The sequence below is a fragment of the Cygnus olor genome, chromosome 2 (assembly GCF_009769625.2).
Source record: "Cygnus olor isolate bCygOlo1 chromosome 2, bCygOlo1.pri.v2, whole genome shotgun sequence".
NCBI lineage: Eukaryota > Metazoa > Chordata > Aves > Anseriformes > Anatidae > Cygnus > Cygnus olor.
This window is the reverse complement of record NC_049170.1, coordinates 9,919,532-9,946,130: the sequence shown is the minus strand read 5'-3', so window position 1 is coordinate 9,946,130 and position 26,599 is coordinate 9,919,532. Positions and strand designations below refer to the sequence as shown.

At 40.6% G+C, this 26,599-nt stretch overlaps 1 protein-coding gene across 1 annotated transcript in view; it reads left to right on the top strand.

Moving 5' to 3' along the window:
- The window catches only part of PTPRN2 (protein tyrosine phosphatase receptor type N2), a 647,833-nt gene extending 626,799 nt beyond the window's left edge, over window positions 1–21,034 (top strand). Inside the window, 2 exon segments of the mRNA XM_040547991.1 lie at window positions 14,242–14,315; window positions 19,307–21,034. Coding sequence (XP_040403925.1) covers window positions 14,242–14,315; window positions 19,307–19,378 — 146 coding nt within the window. The 3' untranslated portion in view covers window positions 19,379–21,034.
- Window positions 21,035–26,599: the final 5,565 nt, after the last annotated feature.

Genomic DNA, 26,599 nt, shown 5'->3' with positions numbered 1-26,599 from the left:
AATGTTAATGTGTCTGGTCACACATGCACGTAAAGGGGTATGTTTTCTGTCCATGAGCATCATAGGGAACTTGCTCCTGATGTTAAAAGAAGTTGGCCTTCTCTTCTCCTGTGTCTGCCTTCTCCTTAGCCCTGTCCTGGAGATTTTCCAGTGGGATGAGATCAGTTTTTCATGCTTACTGGAAAATAGGTTTTCCCTCAGTGAGGGAATATGGAGATATTTGCAGCACTTGTCCATGTGACAACCTAGGCTTTGAAAGCAGAAGCAATGGTATGTAGTAAAATTAATGTACACCTTTGTTACGTGTTTCTTCAGCTCACTTCAGTCGTCAGCAACAAGAAGCTGTAATGAAAACTAATTTTAAAGTATATGCAATTTACTTGCATAAAGAAGTAAATGAGAAGTATTTTCTAGCTTCAGGCTTTCAGCCACTTAAGGGAGGGTTGACTTTGTTGTAAAAGCACTGAAGAATGCCATTTATTGACTCCATTGTAGCATGTAATGTCAAATTCCATTTTAAGTGCGGGCTTAGTGTTTCACAATACGAGACAAGTCATGTGAAACTGGCCAGAGAAAGGCGTCACAGGGCTTTTTGGAGATCGGTCACCCCCATTTTGTTCTTGACCTGCTCCCCTCTGCCGATGGGGGTGTGCAGCGCAAAATCCCCTGACCTGGTGCTTTGGCTGGGGTTTAAATGAAAGATCAAAGGGCAGAGCGGGCATCTCAGCCCTGCTGAGGTGGGCCTTTCCCAGGCTGTCACACTGTGCGGCCGCCAAAGGTTTTGTTCGGGCGGGAATCGCGGCCCAGCCTGTGCGGCCGGGGCCCTCTTTGTCTGGCCTGAGAAGCTGGAGGCCCAGGTTGAGGATCCAATGTTCATCAAATGATCAAAGGCCTGAAGCCCTGGACATGAAATCTTTCTTTCCATTTCCTTTTCTTAGAGAATGAATTGCACGAGTGGCAAAGAATGCCGTTTCCAAAGCTTTTATGTGGAGTGCGAGGGCTAACTTCAGAGTCCTTCAGTGCTAAACATAAAAATGTAAGAGCACTTTCAATCTGGGCCCAGCTGCAAGGCCAGCATCTAGTAACATTTCTTTCAAAAAGGCTTTTAAGGATTAAGGCCTTCAGTCTTTCAAAAAAAAAAAAAAAAAAGGACTTTTAAGAATAAACTTAGAATAATTTGAGTTTCTTGTTCCACTGTCTGGTTTATTAGAAAGTAGACAATAATGCATTTTTAAATCAAAGTAAATAGAGGAGTACTTAGTTTCGGCAGTGGGAAAGTAGAAAGCAATCAATAAATGCCTTGGCTCTTTAGTGGGGTTTTTAATGGGGTAGATGGAGAAAAGGAGCTCCTTTTTTCATGTAATGATTTACTTCCCTACATTCTCTTGGACAGTTAACTGTAAATGCTTTTGTCATTAACAATTTTTTCCACTACCTCTCATTGAATTAGTGCTAATACTTAGTCTATTAAGCATGTTATAAATTGGTATCTTCTACTATCTCGCCTGTTGCCATGTCTCGTGTTATTTTATACGCTGAAAACCACCGGGAAGCAACCTGCTCCTTAAGCAGGGAGAAAGAAATCGAGGGCTTTTGTGCTCGACATCTGCCACACCAGTCTGAAGGCCCCAAAACAGGAATGGAACTTAAAAAAAAAAAAAAAAAAAATCACCCTATTTTAGTGCACGGTAAAGGTTGGGAGGGTGGCAATATCTCCTCAGGGTCCTTGTGTCCCCTGGGCAGGGGTTTCTGTGGCAGGAGGGCACAAAGAGTCCCATACGGAGCACCACGCCCAGCAAGCCCAGCCTAGCCCCAGCTGCCTCGCCAGCCCTTGGGCCTCCCTCGGGCTCTGCACGGCAGCACGAAGGGTTTCCTGTTGGGTGGGGGTTTTAATGAATTTCTCTGTCCTCTCCACAATAAATATAATGGCTGCATCTGTGTATTCACTACAAATAGCTACATTAAATAATCTTATTAGGTAACTGGAACAGTTCGAGAACAACGATGTCTATTCAGTCCTGTCATTCCTGCGTCGTGTCAGTGGAAAGTTTTAAATGCAAGTGTGTCCTTGTGTTTAGTTGTTCCAGTAACCCAGCACTGCTATTTATCATGTAGTTTATTACCATAATTATTTTTATTGCTAGATTCATAAGCAGAGTGGTTACCAGGCCCTAATCCTGTCCTCATCAAAGTAATAACAAAACTATATGGTAGAGAGATGGGCCTTCCAGTAGCATACTATTGTTACATGAATATGAAAATTTTAAAAGTTATCAAAGTTACCTCCAATTTCCCTGACAGACAGCTTAGGGCAAGTTTTATTTTTGAGTGAAAAGTTCAGAAATGATGTATTTCAACTGTATGTGCACTTTCATGATTTAAATAAGTACAGAAAATGATAATTGATTGTTTTTGTAGATAACAATGCTTGCTGGATTTTTGACAGGGACTTTTCTAAGGATGATTTCTGCAGAGAATGTTAACATTCTTAATGTACTTACAAATTTTATCTTCTGTTACTAGGGAGGACAAACTATTTTAGATGAGTCTACTTGATATTCCTTCCTCACCCCAAACTCAAAGTAACTCTGAGCTGATCAGTTTGGGGGATTTTTTGTATGTGATTTAGAGAAAAAGTGGGAATTTTCTCATTTCTTGTCTTTCCTGCAGGCATATATTAGTAACTAAAAGTTTGATATATTTCAAAATACTTTTATTAAGTGTTTCTGGCATGAAAAAGAAAAGAACAAGATTATGGGTGTTCCTACTTTCATTCTTCTGAACTGAAAGGCTTGGATAGTATAGACAAAAGTTTGATTTTTAGATATTAATCCAGCTAGCAGCTGTTCGGGGTTTGCTGACCATCCATTTTCTTGTGTTTGAACTAGATGGAATGAGATGAGTGAAAGGGAAGGTAAATATGAATTTTAAAATCCTTTCAAAGTATTGATTTCAGAATTCTAAAACCCAGCAAAAAGATTTGATTTAATGAAGCTGAACCAATGGTTTCTTCTCTCCCGTTCAAAACCTTGGATTATAATTGATGAGCACATACACTCTGGCCTGGGCTGGCTGTGGAGGTTTCTCTGCAAGTCCTTTCCTTGCCCCCACTACACTATTGTCTGAGGGTCTTGTGAGTCAGCTCCTGAGCAGATGCAGTTTCTACCATGACATTTTAAGGCAAAACAAAAGATTCCCTAATTCGCCTTCTGACTCATCATGATCAAATGATTTTGGCTAATCTGAACCCTTGCTGAGGTTTGGCTTATCTGCTGTGTGGTTTTAACAATCATAATGAAGTTGTAGGGTTGGATCCTCTCTGAAAGTATTTTATGAAAGAAAATACTTGCCCATATTCATGTTTAAATGGATACAATCTGCTTATTTTTCAGTCTTTATGCAAAGTCTGAGAATATTCTAGTCTTTAGTTGTACAGATACAAGTCAAGAGCAGTCTATTTCTGACATACTCTTGGTGAATGAGAAAGTATTTCTTCAGCCCATGATACAGTTTCTCCTGTGAATTTAAAGCTTAATATACTACAAGTGTCACATAGTGGTTGAGAGAATATGTAGTGTAAAGGAGAAATTAGTTTTTCAAAAATGGTATTTAATGTTAAGAGAGCAAGAAGTGGAATTAGAAATAATTGAAATTCTTGAGAAGAATCTACAGCAGAAAAATTCAGGACTTTAGAATGTAATTATTTTCATGTTCTAAGTTTGAATCTATTCCATCACTGCTCTTTGAGGTTTGTGGGAGTTAGATGATTATCTCTAGGAAAAAATGCAGGCCGGTAAAGCCAAAAATTAGCTTTTGATTTGTGTGCTATTGTACTACCCACAAGACTGCCTCAGTTCTTAGCAGTGATGTTAACCATAGAATTCTGAAACGTGGCTATTTCAATTTCTGAAGGAAGTTCTTAGTGTCCTTGTAAACATATCATGTGTTATAAGGCCTATTTTTCAAATAAGCTGCATTTATGTATTGTAACTTTTATGTAATGAGTTACCCTGGAAACACAATTAGGCAAATAGTGCTCATTCTTGCAGCGTTTCCCAGCAGATAATTAATCACAATGAGAGCTGGGCCCCCAGCTACATGCAAAAGTGTATAGGGAATGTATAGGGCAGCTTTTTACAGTCCAGCCTGTGATGCTAAGGGAAACCTCACTATTTAGAAAAAAAAAAAAAAACTGTTAAAAATAGTATTTGTTTCCTCTGCAAAATACATGTTGATGCATAAACTTTTAAGGTTTTCCCACATTGTTGACACTATATTCATTGATTAATAGTTCATAAAATTAAGATAAAAATGTAGCACATTCTACAAACTCTGGTTATAAAATGAGTAAGTGACAATGAGGAAGGTGGTGTTGGTTGATGTTTCTTGGTGTATGTTGTGTGGACTGTGTTTTTAGATGGATTCCCAGATGGAATATAGAGATTTCAAACAAAAAGCAAAGACGTTATTGATGTAATTTCTTTGTAGGTTGTTTTGGTTTTGTTTTTGTTTTTTCCTTTTATATAGTTTAGTGGTCAGGCATTACCCTAAAAGAGCCATATTTCTGACTTTTATTTCAGGATTTTATTGAAAAAGAAGTGGGACTAGAAAAGCGTGGTAGAAAGCAAACCTAATTATTCAAGGTTTTGGGCAAATGAATTGTGAAGAAAGACTGATCAGACGTGGACTATTCCTTGGGAAAGGGAGCACGAAGGGGGGTCCCCATAGAGCGTTAGAAGACCCTGAAAGGAATGTATTGATGTCAGTAAGCAGCTTGAGATAGTGACTAATTTGAAAACAAGAGGTCATTGACTGAAACTAAGGAGGAGACAAGCAGATAAGGAATTTGGGCAGCATTTTTTTCACACAAAGTGTAGATTAGAATATGGAAAAGTGGAAAAGCTGGTCATAGAAGTACAGTACTGTCAGTTTGAGAACCAGCTTGTCAAATGTTTGGAAAAGGAGGGTTACACACAGAGTGTAGAACTACTTTTTTGTAGTTAATCTCATGCAAGTAGTCTGTAGATGATTTAAAGAGAAGTGTTTAATTGACCAAGATGGTAGTCTTCTGACTTTAAAGGGTACAATGTATATTACCAAACTAAAGTGTAATTATTCCACAACTTCTAAAACTGGACTAGTTTAGTCACTTTTAAGAATAAACTCTGTTAAAGAACAAATCCATAGTAGTTGCATCTTTTATACTCAATCCATGTACTGTCGTGAAAGCATTACCACCTACGTGCAACATGAAATGAAAGTAATGTGAAATGTAGTTCTTACAATTTAATAGATTGACGTGGGCAAGCTGCCTCTGAGTGCCCTGTAAAGTAAATTCTCATTTTCCAAAGGGGACTCCAAGATTTCTTAGGGCAAACTGAGGCGCGTTTTCAGAAATGTGATTTTTGCAGTCAGCATCTTAACTTTGTTCGCGTTTGACTCAGCACATGGAGATGAACTGCTTCTGAGGTAATTAGCTGACATTTTGTAGAAGAGGTGCTGAAGGAAGCAGATTGTTTAGAGCTCTATAGGAGCTGACACGGGGGAACACCTATACACAGGCAGTAGCAGCACATCCACCATCCTTGCTGACTCATCATCCCCTTTGTGTGTGTGGGTGCACGCGTGCGTGCATAAATTAAATTTAGGTGCATGCCATAGTATTTTCTAGAGTGATCGTGGGTGATTATAGGATACCTTCCCATATATAGAATACAGCTCATTAACTTCTCTTTCTCACATTTAGTAATTTAGGCATTTTCCTTTTGCTTTTAACTCTTAGAGAAAATCTAGATGTAACAGAGAAACAATTCCTATATGGTATAAACTGTGATTTGACTTAGTCTCATGCACAGTGGAAGTGAGGATTGGGTCTCACATTAGAACCCATTTGTATGCAGTTACAGTGAGTGGTTTCTGCGTGTTTTTTCTGCATTGACAAAGGATATTAGCTTAAAAACTGTCATGTCAGTATGAATTTCTATCCTTGTAAATCAGTGAAAGCTCAGAAGAATAAGTGTCCTGTAGCAGTTTTTAAAATACCAGGCCGCTCCTTTTTCATTTTCGCCATCCTTTGGATTGCATAGTGATAAAGCCACATAACTTACATTTATACATCCAGGTTACGTGCAAATGCAGTTTTAAAATATTAATACAAAATATGTAAACAATAAGACATTGTACAATGTATACTCTATGTGCATGTGCATGACTGTCACAATATTTTTCGTTTCCTCACTTTTATTACTTTAAGTACTTCCTTCTCCATTTGTATGCTTCCTTTGCCAATTGGGTTTTTGGGTGGTGTTTTTTCTTGTTGTTTTGGTTTGTTTTATGGTTTGGTTTGGTTTGGTGTTAATAATGGTAGTGAAATTTTAATTTGGGTCTTTTTTAGGTGTATAATAGCACTTCGGTATTTAGACTGAGAGTAAAGACTGTTCACAGATTCAGGTACGGGTTGGGTCCATCCCTAACTACATACATACATGCACACAGATTTTGTTCATATCAGAGGGAATAAGTGTTTAATGAAAATGCCAGCCTGAATACATTTATCTTTTTTGTTATCTTTAAAAGCAAGTCCCTCACTAGTTCTTTTGCTAATGCTTGTCTCTTCCCATGAAAAGCATCAAAAGATCCTCCTGGCCAATAGCAGAACTTCAGCAGCTACAGCAGTAGATGTCTGGATAAGTACAAATGAAAATTGTTTTTGTTTTTGTAGTTTGTAGCTGTTGTTCAGCTCCCGTTTTCAACTCTAATATTTACAGGTGTTTTTATTTAATAGGCACTCAGACAATGCGAGTTGAAGCAAGAAAATACTCTTGTGTTTTTTTGTTGTTGTTTTTTTGTTTGGTTGGTTGGTTTTTGTTTTATATTGCAGCAGTTACAAACCAAGAGTTACAACCAGCAGTAACTCTTACAAAACATTTTTCACTCCTGTGGTACTCCCTACACTGTACTGCAGATGGTTTATCTTTTGGTTGTGGCTCCTTGGTGCTTTTTCCTTTGCCATTTCTGTTAAGGTTTCCAAACTGGGGGGTGAGCGAAGAAGGGGAAGGCAGCAGCCACAGAGCACAGATCTCAAACACCATTAGATTTGACAGATCCCAGCATTCATGAGCCTGAAACCACAGTGCAAAAACTCATCTCTTTTCAACCCGGGTTCATTAGACCTAACTTTAGCCATATAAACCATTTAATGTTAAGCGTCTCTCCTAACCTAGCTGTCTAGGTCTCCTCAGTTGCCGATGGAGAATGATAAACACCTCTGGAGAATAATTCTCAGGCAAATGAATTGCCCACCAGGGCTCTCCCTCTCTCTCTTAGCTGTTGGGAGGGGAGATGACTAACTCCGATTCGAACTTCAAGGATGGCTGGAGTAGATAAGATGAGGCTGGGCCTTTGAGACTAAGCTAGTTAGTAAATACTACCAGTGTGCCATTAAAACTAATGGTCAGTGAAGAAGTGGTGTTACACTCCCCCTAGTTATGACCCTTTCTTCTTTAATCAGATTGAGTTTGCCCCTCATATGGTGTGATTAAATGTTTTGCAGCAACATTAGGTACTCAATGGGGCAAACACTGGCTGGAGCAGCTATGCAAGCCGTCCTTTACAAGCTGTCAGTGGGAAGCTGGAGGCATCTAGGGCTTTGGGGGCATTGCAAATCTACAGCATAGCCATGCTACGTCCAGCTGGCTTGGGCGCTGGAAACACCATAGCTGTGACAGTGTAATAGGCCGTGAGCGCTGATTTACGTTGCTAACTCCCCAGAGAGCCCGCTGCTGTTTCCATATATACTGTACCACAGCAAGCAGTATAGATGGGCTCTTTTTGTGCATTAGGCTTGTGGCAGACCTGGCTCTAGGTAGCGTCTGTCCTTCTTCAGGAGGGGTCTGTCCTTGGTTCTCCACAGTTCACTGTCTGCCTCCTTGCTAAGGCAAAGCCGAGTGCAGAAAAGGGACAGAAAGTGTTGTGCTAAATCCAAGAAAGCCAATTTGTCAGAGTGATGATGTGGGGAGGGAAGAAAGGCAGCACAAAGCCGCTGTGCACGAACTTGGTTTGGCCATGAAGCATCGCTTTTAGGTGTGAGTCTTGCAGTCATCACCCAAACACAAAATCCGCTTGTATTCTTCCTAAATGCAGACACACAGTGATGAGACCGCTGCTTGTCCTTGCTGACACCGTATTTTTGCCCTTTTTTCTCTCACTTGTATTCTCACTCTCTCGTAATGTTAGATGCGATTCTTCCCCAGCATTCCCGACTGCGTGACTCTGAGGCTAAAAGGCTGCCGATCAGCAGCCTCTTGCAAATATTAATTGGACCTTTTTCAGCTTCTAGCAACATCAGTGGAAAGAACGGTATCAGGGACCCTTCCTTCACGATTTTAACAAGCTGCTTTTTAATCTAACCTAACAAGTCTCTTCGCCCTTTTAGGCCCAATTCAAAATCTGTGAAATGTAATAAATATCAAAAGATGCATTAAGAAGGTAATATCTGGCTAGAATGAAACCAAATACTTACTGCTGCATAAATAAAGGCACTTGACTGGTCATTTCTGTATTCCTCTTACTACCCTTTTTTTTTTTCAGTGTTGGGATAAATGCTTCTTCCCACACAGATCATCATCATCACCTTAAGGAGAAATGGTAACAGTACTAATAAACCCATATTTACAACTGCTTGCCATGACTCCTACATCATGTATTCAGCTTTGGAATCACGTTATGATCAAGGGGAACAGAAAGAGGGCTGAGAAAGGTGCAGAGGGTATTGAAAAACAACAACAAAAAGAGTATTTATCTCAGTCCTCGCCTCTCTACTATCCGAGTAGCTTGTAAATGGATTTACCTTTATAACAATTAATTAGGAAAAAAAAATGGATCATTTTATAAATGATGGTGTGAAACATAGGGTGAATCTAACGATTTAACTAAAGTGATGCAGGAAGTCAGAGTCTCAGGCTGGGAGAGAGGTCAAATGTGTCTAAACATAGCACCCTAATGACCAAGCTATCCTGTAGCACTCACAGTAGCAGATTTATAGCCATTCTGCAGACTTATAATTGTATCTTTTTGAGGATATGTGCCTGTAGATCTGAAAGTTTTTCCCAGCTAGAAAAATCCTTTTTAATGTAATATTTATGAGTGATACATATTTGTGAAACATTCACAAAGAAAACTCCTCAGTTTGGGTAATTTAAAAAGAAACCCCCCACAAATAACTGCTTTGATGAAGTATTTAAGGATCATTTTATTTTTATAAATATACAGAAAATTCAGAGCATCTAGAATCTAAAATATTCCTTTTAATATAGTGCTTTAATATAAAATTCTATCAGTTTCACAGAATCTGTGCTGCACTTTTCATCAGTAATGAATAAAATAGGATTTTTGACTTTGCTTTCAGTGCAAGTATGTTCAAGCTTATTACTTAAAATCTCAAAGCTTGCTTCAATTAAGCCAAAATTTTCAAACTTACATTTAACAAACGCTGAATGTTATTTTAACTGGAAAAAAAAATCATTGTGCTTTCAGGTACATGATCTCTGTAGTTTGTTGAGCCTAATAACACTTTTTAATGATACACCATCATCATTTCTTCCCACCTGCTATATTAAAACACATTGCACCTCTCTACAAACTTTGTCATATTCCCGTACCATCACGGTGGCCTCAGTGCTGCTGCAAAGCGGAAGGGATTATCCTCCACCGAGTGCTTCTCATGTGTCTTGTGCCTTTCAAAATTGGTCCCCTGCCATGTTTAGGGGGAGGAGACGAGAGGAAAGATTTCATTATAATAGCAATAAAGCTAACATTAGGTAATTCATAATAATGTTAAATATTGTGAGCTGCTGCTGATCACCTCATGGAGTTTATTGCAGCAGTATTTGGCTAGCTTGTTATTTATTGCATGAGGAACAGGGAATTCAACTTTTAACCATGCTTTCACGACATGCTGGATACTCCACTCGTGCAACTGTCTAAGGGCAAACACTTTAACCCCTTGAGGTCTGCTAATCGGGAGCACCAGCTGTTAAGTGCCAGTGTGCTTCCTGCATTGGAGCCTGCGGGGAGAGAACAGGTTGAAAAGGATATGACCCTAAACTTCAGAAACCGCTGTTCTCCTTGGGGGCAAAATATAATTCAGCTTGCATCTTCTCTTGCTTTCTCTCCGTGTATCCATGTGGTCCTGATGCAGATCGTTGTGCACTCACTGTGAATGCTTAAAGCCCTTAGAAAGATGATAGTTAATTGCTGAAGTTAAAATCCGCCTTGCACTGGTATGGAAGTGCTTTCGGAGGTATTTGCTCAGCTAGCTCACTGGGCTGCTGAGGGTGGGGGGAAGGCTACGAGTATCTTGCTCACAGTGAATTATTGCAAATGCATGTTCTGTGTGTTTGTGGCTTTTTGTTTTGTTTTGTTTAAAAAAAAAAAAAAAGGATTGCATGGATGATTTTTTACATTACTACCAGTACAATGTTAGTTCAGCCTCGCTCTAAGTTACATCCTTCCATTCATTTGAAGCAAGAAATGAAATTCCATGTGAAAAAGGAACCTATCACAAACAGAACTCAAATTTATTCCTATAGCATAAAATACAGTCAGAGGTGAAAAGGCAGCTATTTTTCTTTAAATGCTCCCTCTTTTATCCCTCTGTTATTTTCTGAAACCAGTAACATCGTTAAACAGACAGATACATATTGGAGGGGTGAAAAGATAAAAAATCTTCTGGTTTTGTCACATTTTGTGTTCTCTTTTACAATTACCTTCAGTGCGGGCCAGCCTAGTATTTTTAACCCTTCCTCTAGATTATTTGCTGGATGATAATAAATTAATGTCTATTAATGAAAGTCTGTTACTAGACTTCACAGTTCAGTAGCCTGAGCAAAACATTTCCAATAGTGGGATACCCTTGGAATCACTGGGACAAATTCTTCCAGCTCTTACTCTAAAACATTATATCAAGTTTAGTTTGTGTGTAGGGTTTCCAGATAAGAAATGTTTAAAATACCTTTGTAGCATGTGAATATTTTGGGGCCATCTCTGTAAGAGCATGATTTGACCCTAATGTCCTTAGATGCAGTTTCCCTCTCTCCAAGTGTCGTGTAATACATGCTGCATTCTGTCACCTGAAATGGCTTAAAAGCATAAAGTATTATTAGGTACTATAGAATGAAAACGTTGTTATACTGTGCTCATATACTCCCAAATTAAAAAGAAAGCCTCAGCGTGACAAAGATGTTGAATTTGTTGCATATTTCAACAAAACAATTCAAAAGAGGGTTGAAAGCTCCGACTGCAGTCAAACACTGAGCTCCCATCACCTGTGAATGCAGGTTGGGCTCAGGCCTCCCTTTATGCCTTGAAAATATCTTCTTTGTCTGCCTCTTGTCACCAGAGAACTTTCTACAGACTACTGCACACATCAGTGGAAGGGAGCTGAATTTACATAATATAGCAGCAATCTAGTGTAAGTTTGAATAGGAAAAAAAAAAAAAGCCGTCATCACAAAATGAGGTTTAATAGTGGACTTGGAATATATATATTTAAACTCATTTGTTTTAGGCGCAGTAAGGGAATAGATGGAGAACATGTAGTGATGGATGCAGGGGAGGAAGAGAGGTTTGCTCATGTGGAAGGAAAGCAAGTCAGGCTGGCTTCATCCTATGCTGTTGATTTCATCCTTTTTCCTGTGAAGTTTCTTGTTCCAAGACATTTTTCTTCCAAAACAGCTGCCCATCTTTGCAGCACTAGGTTTTCGTGATCAGCTTCTCTAGGGACTCAGGTAGTTCCCATCACCAGCGTATCAGAGGCATGCAGAAATGTAAAAAAAAAAAAAAAAGGGGGAGCAAACTGACCTTGGCCTTTGCTTTGCCTTGCCTCTTTGGGCAAGACCTTGCTTTGCTCATTTTTGTTTTTTCTATTACCTGTGGCTGGGGACATCAGAAGGACTTGAGGGTGCAAACCTATGGGTTTGGGGACAATGATCAGTAAAAAATGTTGATTCAGGCTTGTACTGGCAAAACACTTCAAAGCAAACTTCCCAGTGAGCACCAGGACTATTCTCATGTTCCAGTGCAAAAGCATATTGCTTTGGTGTTTTGCTAAGTCAGGGTTTTATGATCAGGCATTGTTCATACTATTAGGCGTGTCATTCTGTTAATGATGATAAAAAAGTAAGCATCAGTTCACTAGTAAATGACTGCAATCTGCGTCACAGAGATGGAGGAATTAACGCTTTCAAAGGTAGGCTCAGGAGCCTGTCTGGCCAATAAAGAGTGTTATTAGGTCTTGTCATGAACCTTTTCCCCGTTCCTAATGTGTTAATGTGTTGTCCTCAGGCTAGAGTAGTTTCAAATAAAGAGCATCCCTCACTGGAGGGGAAACACACATGTCTGCAGCCACAGGGAAGCCCAGGTGACACTCAGCATGCCAGCTCCATTGGGACGATCTTCTCCAGGTTCATCCTTGCAGCACACCATGGAGGCTCATACAGGACCACGATTAACCTTGTCCATGGATGTCAGTGTCTCATATCTTAATTTCTGAGAAAGAGAATTCCTTTTATGTTGAGCCAAGATGATTTTAATTCCTGGGAATTTAACGAGGCCACAAGTAAGGCTGTAAACCACGTGCGGTACTCACATAGCTCTGCTCCCATGGAAGGCAGTGGTGGAACAGGAAATTCCTACCTAATCTGTGTGTGTGTGAGACCGAACACAGAAATGAGCTACTGTGTTACACCAGTGCTAGGGTTTACAAAGGTTGTACCTGCACTGATCATTTCTAGATGAATTGCAACTGTAAAACCTACAACACACTTAAGGTATAATTATTGCTACTGTCACTGTTTTCAGACTTCAAAGCATATGTTGGTATGTATTGTTCTGGTCCATTGTAAGGATGTGGTTTTATGTTTTGTTTTGTTTTTACTTTAAAAAAAAAAAAAAGTTTTCTACTTTGTCCAGCACACTTTCCCATAAATTCCTATACAATGTATGGGGGGAATGGGGCGTGGGTAATGTCTGATGCCTCAAACTGTGGTAGTTAGCAAAAATATCTATGTCAGGTACCTTTTCTAAGTTGTCACTGTTATATTTACTGAATTAATTCATTCAATTTCTGATACAGCTGAAGAACATATTTTCAAGGAGGCCCTTGCAATCGATGATCCTTCTAGAGCTTCTCTGGAAGAATGTGCAAACAACGGGGGCAGTATGGGTTGGGGAGTGGATATGGGGCAGTCACACCGTGGTCAGGCAGACCCTGTGCCCACCTGCCCAATGCGTTGGCAATGCGAAATGTCCTTGAAAGGTGCAGAAGGGGACAGATGCAAGAGAGCCAAACTCCAGCTGAACTTCTCAGCAGTGAGGGTTTGCTGCCCTGCTTCTACTCTTGCAGTTCATACAGGGACTGACAGGAGGAACCCAAATTCTGATTTCCTCTCAGCCCCCTCCAATAACATTTATCTGGTTAGGCACTCAAGGAAAATGAGGGGCAAGCATCTCAAAGTAAAGAGGAAATTGAGGAGTAAAACAGCATCGCACTGTCCCCTTTGTTTCTCTGGGTTATGATAAGGAAGACGAGGACTCACTTTGCTCTCCACAGATGATGTTTTAGAAGAAAGTTCCTCCGTTTGCACTGAGGGAGGGAGCCAGTCCCCGCAGCAGTTAGGCTCTGCCTGCCTGTTTCCTGCATCCTGGCCTTGCTGTTCACCACTGTCCAGACGCTTAAAGTAAAACCTAAAGAAAATGCTGTGGGTTTGCCATCTCAAACAGCACTCAAGCCGCAAGAGGCTGCCAGGTCCTGGGCTAGAAAGCCATTGGCAGGCTCTTGGATCTCAGCTGCAGGTGGCAAAAGTTCACCTAAACCTTGTTTTAACAGCATGAATATTTGTGTGGGTCGGGCCTACTCTTAGAAGTGGCAAAGGGGCACTCGGTGGCATGGCCCCAGTGGACCCTGAGGTTCTGCTAAATATATTCTGCTCTAGGTACAGGGGCGTTCTTAAGAATTTGTTTTTCTCTGGCTTTTCTTGAATTAATGTTAATAAAAACTGCCCCGACGTCTTATTTTTCTATATGAACACAAAAATTGCAGCTGCCTGCCAAGTCTGTTGAGAGATGGATGTAATAATTTTCAGTCGGACTGTTAGCCCAAAGGGAACCTGATAGCAAGAGATTGACAGATGCAGCATGGATTATCTTGTGCTCTGAACTCAGCCCAATTTGTGGTTTGTTGCAGGTGCTAAAGAGATTGATATTGCTGCTACCCTGGAGCACTTGAGGGACCAGAGACCAGGCATGGTCCAGACAAAGGTACTGTCAATAAATCCACCGGGATTTTAAATACATTAAAGGTCTTTCACAGTAGTTGTTTTCATGACAGAAGAGAGAGGGTATGACCTAATTTAACACAGGTCGCTTGCTGATTACTCTGTTTGGCTTCCTACCAACTGAGGTTTATTTATGCTGAAGATTTATCTAGGCTACTTTCTTTGGTGTTTACTGCTCTTTCTTGTAACATCTCCAACATCTGTCTTGATTACCATATATGAAGGGCAATCAAGACAGCACTCTATAGTCTACTAAAGAAAATGTGTACGTGAAAAAATGTTCTTGCTTAAATCCTGAATATGGATTGTTTTCTTAGAGTATCTCTGCCTAACTGTGCATGTAATATTTTTAAAAGGCTTCAACTCGTTAAAGCAAGTGTAACTGCTGATGGTTTTTTTTCTGAAAAGAAAGTTTTGGATTAAAGAAAATACAGTTTTTAGGGAAATAAAGTCATTTTTAGTATCACTGAAGGAAAAGCTTATGCCATGCCTAAGGCAATGTCCTTTATGGATGTAGCATGGTGACTGCATTTGTACCCTGTGGTGAGTTGAATATCTTACTCCATAATGACTGTCAGTTGTAATAGTCTCGAAGTTTTATGTAATTTGTAACTTTTAAAGATAGCTGATACTGTGGTGGTAGTTCCTTACATCAGGAATGAAACTTTCTGTTGTGATTTTCAGTGATGTGTGGAATATTTGGGGGTATTTGCTGCAAGTTAAGAGCTTCAAATATGACAATAAAGTAACCTATTCATGACATGGAGGCCAAATAAATCTGAATATGACACTGTAAAATACTGAATGAAAGTTATAACCCCAAATTAAGTATCCAGAGCGATGTGACAGCACTCTGTCTTGGTCGGGCAGGAACTGATCGGAATATCTGCAGCATTTAGGGAGTTGCAATTGCTGAGGGACAAAGGCGAAATAAATCTGTTTTGCAGGAATCATTGGTTCATATCTTTTTCTGAATCTCTTCTTAATCATTTTATCTTCCCAATAATATTAGAAGTGATGCTGGAGAACAGGGGAGAGGTGGGGAAGGGAGGATTAATTATTATTTACCAGTTAGGTAAGTGCATGAAAAATTAAGATGAGCCAGCCAAAGCTAGCTAAGCTTTATCAGCAAGCAAGACACAAAATTGCACAAATCTTTCTTCTGCTTTGATTATTCAGACTGAGAAAAAAAAATGGATATAGCATACAGCATCCAATGTCACATATATTTATTCTGAGGGAAGATGCAAGTCCTGAGCTACTCTGTAAATGCATCCAATTTATATGGCAGCTCTGCAGAAATACAGAGCTCTGATTCTGATCTGTCTCTCAGTTCAGAGAAATTACAGCTTGTTGCCTTCAACAAAAGAAAAAACATAGCTCTGGAACCAAAGAATGAGGTTATGTGAACAACTTCTCTTAGCTCAGAAATAGTTACCCGAGTCCCATGAAAAGCTCACTAAAGACATGTTTCTCCCCTCCAAACATTTATCTGGAAGAGCTCCAGAAAGGCAAATCTATCCAGTGTTTTCACCCAGGATGAAAAATTTTCTCAGGATGTTGCTTATCTCTCCTCTTGCTCCTTCTTCCATCATTGTCATTTTCTCAGAACCACCCAAATCACTTATTCAAGCTAATGTCTTGCAAATTATAAATATCTGGTTACATGCTAGCAAGGCACTATCCCCAGAGAATTTTTCTGACGGATTTAAACAAACCCTGTGCTTTCCCAGCTGAATACAAATGAGGAATATTAGACTCCTGGAGTAATTTAAAACAATGGATTAAAAGTCAGGTTAGAAATGCCAATTACAGAATATCCCTAGGCAAAATAAACACCAACTTCCTTTAGCAATGTTATTGTGTTTCCAGCAGGCAGCGCTCCACATTTTCAATGAGCATGTGAAAGATTTGTTTGCAACATTTTGTCTTCTGGTAGGGATCTTTAATTCAAAAGCACTGTATATAATAAATGGTAATGAAATTATCATAACGACATTCTGCATTTCTGAGAAGCATAATAGAAGGTTTGTGGTTTTGTTATTTTTTTGCAGGGGAATCGTAAAATAGAATTGATATGCCACATGTGAGAGGAAAAAATAATGAAGGAGGAAGTGTATTCTCTGTGATGAGAAAAATATTCTTCGTTTTCTTTTTCTCTCTCCTGTATCTTTCCATGTGCAATCTGTAATGTTTAGCTGAGGTTCTTTATTTTGGCATATATGCTGCATGCACCTAGTATGTTTTCCAGGGAATTTTTATTTGAAGTCTTATTGAAATGTAGCTTTTTTTCTTTTTATTTAAATATATTATTTCTAAATATATTCATGTTGCCTCTGCGTTATAGCTGGACTGACAACACAATGTGCCTGCCCAGCTCTGTCTTCTAAGCAAAGCCTAGAAATATCTAGATATTTCTATCTGTTTCTGATAGCCTAGATATCTAAGTCAACCTTGTATATGTAAATAGTGCATGTGAATGAGCTGTACAAAATATCAAACTGAGCCTCTTTAAAATTGCTGAAATTACTTCTATCTATCTGTGGTTGTTCTCCCGCAATGGTGTGGGAGGGGTGTGAAGGCTTTTCTTTGGAGGGTGGGGGCACACGTCAATGGAAGCTGCACAATCTGCGCTTCGCCTGTGTGTATTATGCAGAAGGAAGGACGGGGAAGAGCTCAGCTGCACCATCCCAGGAAGACCAAGTCCTCACATATCTCGTGCATCTTCTTTGCTGTCCCCTTTATGGCAGTGTTTCACAGTCAGTTTTGAGCTCTGGCTGTAAAGATGCTCTGATCAGCCTCACTGATTTAGGGTCACGCCTAATGGAAGGTGGTGGTCTCCACTGAGCTTGTCTCCAAAATCAATGGCTGAGGTTGGAAGTTTCTGTTAATCAGTCCAAGTCCTCATGTGAGATAGCAGCTTCTCCGTGGATGGTGCAGTGGTGCCCTGTGGGGTACCCATCAGTGAGAGGCAGAGGCACCCCAGGTCTCCAGGCTGGCAGCTCTTCACGATAAGGTGGACATGCGTTGGACCAACAGGGCTTAAGGGCAGATTTCCTGAGTGAAAGACTTAAGAGTTATTTTCAGCAATGGGACTATTACTAAAGGATTGTAGTCCCTATATTACAAGCTTCTCCTCACAGTAAAATACTCAGATGAAGAGCATGTTACGTAGCCTCACTACCATGGCACCAGTTTGGTTCCGGCATGGCATGTCCAGATGAATGCCTTCTCTGCCTCCTCTGCCCTCCAGCTACTCTCACGCATTCGGTGCACTCTTGCTCAAAATATAACTGCTGCTCCTGGGTGGCCACCAGCATTTCCAGCATCTCCTCTAATTGCAGAGACCTTGAGGCAGGCACAGGCAAGCGTATACACCATTTTCTGTGCCTAATGAGGGTGAGTCCTACTCTTTAGGGTGAATTGATGTCTGATTAAAAACTGCTGGATGCAGTCCAGCAAATGCGCAAGGATGCCACTTTGACAGCACCAGGCAGAGAGCAAAATCTGTGAACGTTGGTTTCTTTGAGAAATTATTCTGAGTTTTAAACTTCTTTTTCCTCTCTGGAACTGTGCTTAACATCGCTTCTCTCTGAGGCATCTCCACACGGGAGATTATTCTGCAGTGGGGTAAGGCAGGGCGGAGAAGAGTGATGATGAAATGCAGGAATTAGAAGGCAGCCATTTATGAACTATGAGTTGTTTACTTGTAGTTTGTTCTCTCATCCTTGCTGCAGATTTGCACTGTTGCAAGTGAATGCTATTAATCTAGTAATCACCTCTGGGGCTGGCTGCGTCCTGCAGCCATGTGCCACTGCCGTGTCCATACTTGCATCCTTCCCGCACGGCCCTGGCAGCTCCTGCTGGAGGCACCTGCCGGACCATCCATTTCCTAGCTGGAGGCACAGACACCATCCCAGCAGTGATCTTTGCAGGGTGCATCTCAGACCTCGATTCTCAGAGTTGGTTCTTCGAAAGCTCCTAGCCCCAGTTGGTTTAAGCTGCTGCAGTACTTCTAGAAAATCACAATACTTTTGCACAGTCCATGAGTGGTATCCTGGATTTGCTTATGCTCCAAGTAAACTGTGCACATTTCTTTTTCCCTCTGATAAGAAACAACCAGAAAATCATCATGTCAGATATTTCAGTAAGCTAAATTTCTGAGAAGGATTACTTGCTTAGAAAATACCACACCTGTTAACCTTGAGGAAGTAAAGCTCCTTTGTCCTTCTGTAGGACTAGAGAGTTCAGGAGCACGTTAGGGACACACTTAGATGTTGTGGCCATCCCTGCCTGTGTCCTTCACACCTCTGCTAACCCGGCACAGAAATCTGTTAGTAATTTTGGTTTTATGTTACAGTGAATTAGTAGCAGAAATGTTCCCAAGTCTTTCCTAAGCAGGAATAAAGTAGACTAAACATTGCTAGGTAATTTGTGGCCACAGAAGAGTAGTTAAAAAAGGAAGGAGAAAAAGAAAAATAACAGGTAAAGGAAAAAGCAGATATTGTTTTATATGGTAGATATAATGTGAGGAAATAGTTATTTAGCTGATTTCTGCTAGAAACAGTCCTGAGAGAAGCCAAAGGCTCTCCTTTGCAGCATCTCACCTGTTTCATATCTCAACTACGTTAACAAGTTTCCATCTTTGTGTCAGAAGGAAATGTCTGGTAATCAACTACTCCCTAATGCTTCTGACCAAGCAATCGCAATACATCATTGTGTCCCAGTAGCTTAGTTTGTGCTACCAACATTTTTCTCCATTAAAATGACTCCGGTTTCAAGATGCTGTCAAACGTGTTACATAGCGTCAATAATCCCCAAACATTCTACTCCTTTCCGTTTCAGTGTACAGTTCATCCTGCATATTCATATTTTCAGCAATGTCTTGAGGATGCTTGGCTGCAGAACAGTGCACCAGGCTGTCTGAAATTTTTTTGTTTTATTATTCAGTGTGTGCGTTTGCTCTCTCCACAGGAGCAGTTTGAGTTTGCTTTGACAGCAGTTGCAGAAGAAGTGAATGCAATACTCAAGGCACTTCCACAGTGAGCGGCTCGTTCTCCCGGAGGTTCCCGCAGGATCCGTTCCTCGTTTCCTCATCCTCGGTCCCTGTGAATGTTCTTGGACACCACGACCTGACCTTAACTGTGTATCTTCTGTTGTAACCACATAGTGATAGGGTCCTTACAAACTCCTTTAGCTGGTAAAAGTTCAACAGTTAGAATGTGTATTCTGTTTTTTTTGGTTTTAAAATAAATTTTAAAAAGTACATTGAAGCCTCGGATTAAGTGACAGAATAGACCATCTAATTCCTTTCACATCCTGGAAGCCCTGAATGTCACTCTTTGAAAGCACACATTCATGTTCTTAATAGCAAATATACAGTATTGTGGGTAATTAGTGCAGTCAATATAGTCTCAGAAAACAGTGTTTTGTTATATTTTGGAACTCCTCAAAGGCTGAACAAGAGTGGGGGGCCTGAAAGGGATGGTGATTGTTCCTACACAATGCCGAGCGAGGGCACGAAGCAGTGCTGAGGGTGTGAGTAAACACAGGTCCAGGCTCTGGCAAAGGGAGCTTGCACCTTCTCATGCTGGGCTTTGGCAAGCAAACATTTTCTTAACTGTTGTTTACTTTTCAGCTTTGTGCTGTGAATGGAGGAAAATCTGAGTTATAAGTAAATAGGCCTTCACAGTTGTTGCAACTGGGGAGAACAAGCTGGTCACGTTAATGGGAACCTGGGGGACAGTGAGCATGGCAGCTCTGGACAGGTACCTACAGAGCGGAGCAGGTGAGCATAGACGCACCTCCAGCCACCAGGTACGTGCCCAGAGCTGGTATGGACACAGATTCTTGACTTTATGGGATTACTGAGGAAGCAAATGGGACTCTCCTCTTTATATTTTTGCATTTCCCTCTGTAAAGCTGTGCTGTGCCATCCTTTTCAGCCAGGGAAGTATATTTCTGTAAAAGCCTGGCTGAAGGAAGAATCACAGGTCTGCATTGTATGATTCTCATCAAGTTTGTCTGAGCCAGGCATTTGTTGCACCTTTCTGCTCTTTCCTTGTTCTGAATGATGCCTATTTTAACTATTAAGGGATAAAGAAGCACACAGGTTGGATTTCAGAGATTCTTGTGTTCTCAAAATCCTAATGCCTACTGTTGTGAAGCAATGCTAAAATATGTCTGTAAATGGCTTGGTTATGCAATTCTGCTTATATGAATTCACAGTTTTAGTAGTGGCACTCTGCTAAAGGGATTGAAACTACTGATGGCAAGTACTCTGATTTGTTTGAATGTAGGGCCTGAGAGTAACATTATCAAATGTTCTTAGGTGATATAGGCTCTGAATTTCATTTTCAAAAGTGAACACTTGGACACTTTTTCATACGTTATCCTACATTTCTGTGATTTAAGAATTTCTTTTTTTCCAAAGTCTTAACAGTGTAGTATGCTTGAAACTATATTAGGCTAACTGATTTACCTCAGCACTGGAAAATACAGAATTGAATTTAATTTGGGAAGGGGGAAGCCTTTATAAACTTTATAAATCAGTGAAATGTTAAAAATGCAATATTGGAGAGTTTTGATGGCACAGAGGTAACAGGCATCTATCGGAATCAACCATGTTGCAATTTTGTGTTGTAGGTGTGAATATTGGTGATTTCTTCTTTTTAGCAATTAAAGAGTTATTTAAAAAAACAAGCAGAAAACTTGTTACTTTTCTCCATACTTTTCTGTATGCTTTTCTTGGTATGTGCTGTTGCTTAATTTGTGCATCCCATTACTACGGCAGTACAGAGCAGTTACTGCAGATGCCATCATCCTCTTAAGTACACATACTGTACATTAAGCCACATGTTTATTTTATGGCCTAAGCATTTTAGAGCTTTCCTAGCAATAACTAAAAAAACTAATGGAGTATGAATGAGAAAATTGCCTTTTTCATTTGATAATTTAGGTTTAACAGGATTCTTTTATTACTTTAGCTAACACAAAATTGCAGATCAGGGCAGATGAGATCAGTTTGAGCAGTATCAGCAAGTGTTTGAAGTAGATTTACTGTGAGCCATGTACTGCATCTTTCTGAAAATACAGGTAGTTATATCCATACAAACAGTCCAAGGACTCAAAATTAGGGCATCCTAAGCCAAGCCCTCCCATTGTCAGATAAAATTATTTCCCAGTGCAAGATGCTGTACCATTACCTACTGCCAATGGGATAATGGGTTTTTAGCACAAATTTCTGCCCTGGGATTCATTAGTGTTCGCCTTCTGACCATCCCTGTGCATACCACAAACATGGCTGACAAGCCGTTCGTTTGCACTTCAGGAATATTTTTTAATTGTTCTTTTGCAAATATTTGCATTTCATAATAGCAATTTCAGGGTGATCCCTATTAATTCACAAGCAGCTGAGTGTGGGACTAAAATATTGGTCTTCATGCTTTGGAGTTTATCTAGCGTAAATTAGAGGGCATTAATCTTCCCCAAGGCTAATGGGGCAGGGATGTATTGTTTTATTCATACTGGTAGCCTGGTTTACACAACAGAAGGATGCAGTGTTACTTAGAGGGCTGGGATATCTCCCACTGAATGTCATTGACAATCCTGTTATTTCAGCCATGTTTTGCACAGTTCTTCCACAAAAAAAAAAAAGGTGCCAGGCTTATTCTGTTGAATGTAAATTACCTCGCAGATTATTTCATCTGTGCAGGTAGGATATTGTTGATACCTCTCAATAAATGCCCTGCTTCTCGGGGTGAGCCTTTGCTGCAGAGCCTACAAGTGAAATGTAGTTTCCGTCGCACCAGGGTGATCCAGAGGGGTTTGACAATCCATTTTCTGGGAGATGCCAAAGCCATGGAAGTACAAACCTGATGAAACCCCAGAGGTAGATTTCTCATGCGGGGCAGGTATTTCTTTACCCTTCTCACTGCAAATGGGCAAAGGATGTTGTTCAGGCTGCCCCAGGCCAATTACACTGGAGGTGGGACCTGCCCCATGTTCCCTCACAGGTGGAGTTGAGCAGAAGAGCTTCTTCTTGGAAGCCAAGATGATACAAGAGCCCAGGGTCAAATGAGACCCACACTTCTTCCCTGTTCAATATTCTGCTTGATCTTTAGTAAACGAATTGTGATTGAGGCTTGGGCTGGTGCCTGATGTGCAGCCATAAACAGCATGTGTTTAATATTGACCATCCTCGTGTTCTTGATGAAGACGAATCTACAGGTGCTGTTTATGCGGTTGCACTTTTTAATGACATTTAAGGGGGGAGCTGCAGGAGGATGATTTAACCCCAGTGCTCAGTTTCCTTCTTCAAAGCAGAGGGAAAATAACTTTTCCCCCAAGCATGGCATTGAGCATGGCTGGTTGGCACCAAGGAAGGTGGCAGTGACTGGACCATAAACGCATGCTTATGTAGTCCGAGAAGGTGTCAACATGTTGGATGGGGAGGTGGTTGTCACCAGTTGTTGGCAGTTTGTAGGAGAAACAAAGAGCACATCTGTCCTCTCCAGTCTTCACCCTTCCCACAACACGACCAGGATTTGGAGGGACAGAGGGAAGGGACAGCGCGGTTCCCCAAAGCCCAGATCTTTGGGGTTTGGCACTTGCCAGGGGGAAAGCAGCGTGGGTTTTGCTGTCAACTTCACTTGTTTCAGGCATGAATTCTAACCATTGCCCTTGACCATCATCTGTGGGGGGACCTGGTGCAGCCTGGGTAACATCCAGTGGAAGTCCTGGGCAATCCTGAGGGCCAAGAATGAATTGAAAATCCCAGAAAATCCCATATCCATATTAATTCAGTAGCAAAACATGCAAGATTATTTTTATAGATGCTACTAAAGGTTTAAAACATTTTAAAATATTTTTTAAAATCTACACCAATGCCTAAACCTTGTTCCTGTCTCTAGCACGCATGCAGAACCAATCTCCATCCATCCCCAGGGGAATGACAGTTATAGTACCTGTAAGGAGTTCATGCTTTATTAGTCAAGTGGAACATTAATAAAACCCAGCCCACTCCATAGTTTCCAGAATAGTCATTAATTAAAAAAAAATGTTTATTGGAATAGAAAACAAGTATTTGATTAGCTTTGTTACAGAACAATAGCTCTCCTAATTTTTATTCTGCATATTTTATTCTTTGTTTAGAAAATTCTCTTAAGAAGCAGTTGAGATAATTCGCTTTTTAAAACTGTACAGTTTCTATGGTTTTGCTTTTTAAATGAGAGTACACTTTGTAGGTCTGATTATTATATTTTTCTGTTAAGATTACATTGGACATTACAAAAGCATTCCCCACCACAGTGAAAAGAAAGCTATCCTGTTGGTTTATTGTAAAAGAAAAAAAAAATAATTAAAACAAAATTGCAGAGCTGTGGCATACTCAATCCAATTATAGCATGACTCTTTACTACTCTTCATTTACCACATTAGAAATAAATTTACACCAGCAAGATTTCGTTTGAAGCTGTCCTTGCATGCTGTTTGTACTGTATTTGATGGCATAATATTGTTTCGTTTACAACCTTTTCCTTCTTGTCATTCTATTATATTCTTTCTGTACATAGTTAAAAAAGAGTAAAAAAGGAAAAAGATTATACAAAGTATTTTGTTCTACCTCTGTAAAAATCATATTTGTGAATAAAGTCATATTGTCTGTGGAGTACAGTATCGTGAATGCAGCATTAGTAGCTGGTGCTTTGCTTTTATTTGGGGGTGGGTGGGCTCCTCCCTCCATGGCTGGATTCTGAATCCCCAAGGTGTCCAGGTGGAGCTGACAAAGAGGGGCTCAGGTGTCCTGCCGACCCCATAGAGGTCCATACTTCATCTGCTGTGAGAAGGAAAAGAGGTTGCAGCCACCTCTGGCTGTGGTGCGTGGCCTCTTCCAGTGCAGCGTCCAACACTGATGGAGGTGGGGGGTCACACTGCTCCAGACAGATCCCCATGTTCAGGCCGGAAGATGAAATGGGAAAAAAAATGGTTAAATTACAGAGATCCTCCTTGTCCAACAGGGAGGGGAAAGAATTTGGACTCTACTTCAGTAATCCATGAGTGTGCATCACAGAGCGTGCAAGGTAACAAGTGGAGTAAATGGTCCCTCTTTCTGTAACATTGAAGGCAGGGAGATGTTTGTGGGGAGGGCAGGCTGATGGGTCAGAGCATCGCAAAATGGGTGGTGTGAGCTCGCCAAGGTTTCAGATTTAAAATAGCAGCAGGATTCACTGAAGGATTAGAATGGGTGTTGGAAAATACTCACTAAGGTTCCCACACAGCATAAAATAACCAGTCTTTTCCCTGGGGATAGGAAGTGATTTTCCCATAAACAGTGTCCATTGTATGAAGGTCTGTATCTTTGCATGAAGTATCTATTGTTAGCTGTTACCAGAGGCCGTCTTTAGGATTAGGCAGCCCTGCTATGGCAATTTGCATGGTGCTGTATTATGTGCTAAAACTGCGCTTGTGTTTTGAAGAAGATACTCTGCCACTTACCTGAAAATAGCTTGAAAAATATAAATAAACTGCAAGATAGAAGCCATCCTGGTCCAATTCACTCCCTTACCATCAGAAGAATCATATTTTACATTCTTTAACCTTGTTTATGTAGTTGCATGTTTTAATATCTGTGGCTTTCTCAGTGTAAGAAGGTGACTTTCATCTTGGAAGCAAAATATATGCACCATCATAGCTATTTTCCTGGTGGTGTAATTTAGGAGGCCTTTCATCTGCAAGATAGCCTTCTGAAGCCTCTGGTAACATCAGATGGAGGACTAAATGAGAAATACATTTAACTATGTAACTACTGGAGCATTATGTATCTTCTAGGCAAACACTAAAGCCATCAGTTGTGCATACATCGATTTGTGCGGCCAACACTTGCTTTTGTTTCATGCTACACAGATAAGCATACTCTCACTTTCTACAGTGCTCTCAGATGGTAGGTTAGTGTCTCAGCTGCTGTCAAGGGGCATTGCTTTGTTGCTTTTATGCTTGTTTTTGTGTTTATGGCTCTACCTCAGGCAGACTGAGCATTGGCTATTCGGGCTCAGAAAAGAGCTGGGTTTGAGTTCCAGCTAACACTAGTAAGTGTGATTCCCATCAGCAAGGGATGTGCTGTGTGAATCCCAGCACACACGGAGCTCTGGCATGCCCCTGCTCCTGATGCCAGCCCATCTTCCCCTCAGCAACCTGGGGGCAGCAGGAAAGAACTGCCCCATCCGCTGCCCTGCCAGCACAGCTATTGCTGCACCTATACAGTAGCTGCAGCTATCTTGAGCTACTGCCATCCCCTATACAGTATGAAAAACAGAGACTTCTCAAGTTATGCAAAGAACCTTGGGGGTTTTGTTTTTAGAACTTGCTGTAAAATTTGAGCGCTGATGGGGTTGGTATTTGTGTTTCGCATGCTGAACAAATATAAAGAGCTATGCATCTACAGGGAGGGGTAACCAGTAGGCTGTGTTTATTCTTGGTTTAGTGCTAGTACCAGTACGTTGTGTGCTTCAAACAGCTGAATCCTTGGGGAAATTCTTCTTATTGCAGTGAAGTTAAGCCAAAAATTAACTTCCTCCCTTGAGAAAACACCGGCTATCCCCCGCACATGGGTAAATAAATCAGCAATAGAGCAAAGAGGCTCTGTGTGGAATACCATCCTGGGAGATACAGACTTAAACTAAGTTTTGGGATATATAGCCGATGTCTTTGCCCTGTACCAGATTTTTCTCTGCAGCAGCTTTGACCATAGTTCTCAAAGATACATGACTATGGTAATCCATCATTTCCAGCAGAGGTTAGAGGTGGGCTTCATCTTAACCAACTTTTGTGTACGTTTAGCAGAGACTTCTGCAAACTCATCATAACCATCTTTTGTAGTCAATGGAGGAAACTAACCATTTCTAAGGTGTAATTTGTCTAACCTGGTTTGAATGTCTACTTTACCTTAAGGTGAATCATGCTATTCACTCCATACCCTGAGACAGGGAGTTCCAAAGTTTACTGATGGTTAGGTAGAAAAGCATTTCGTTTTGATACTGTAAACCTGTTTCCTTACACATACATCAGATCACTTCTGAGAAAAAGGCAAGTCATTTCTGATTTTGTACACCAGTCATGATTTTATAGACACCCTTAGTTTATTCTTTCTCAGCTTTTCCTGTTCTATACCAAAGACGTTTCCTCTTACAGAGCTTGTTTCATGCCTAGTCAGCTTTGCTACCCCTAACCTTACCTTTTCCATTCACAATATAAGAAAGACATAAAACTATT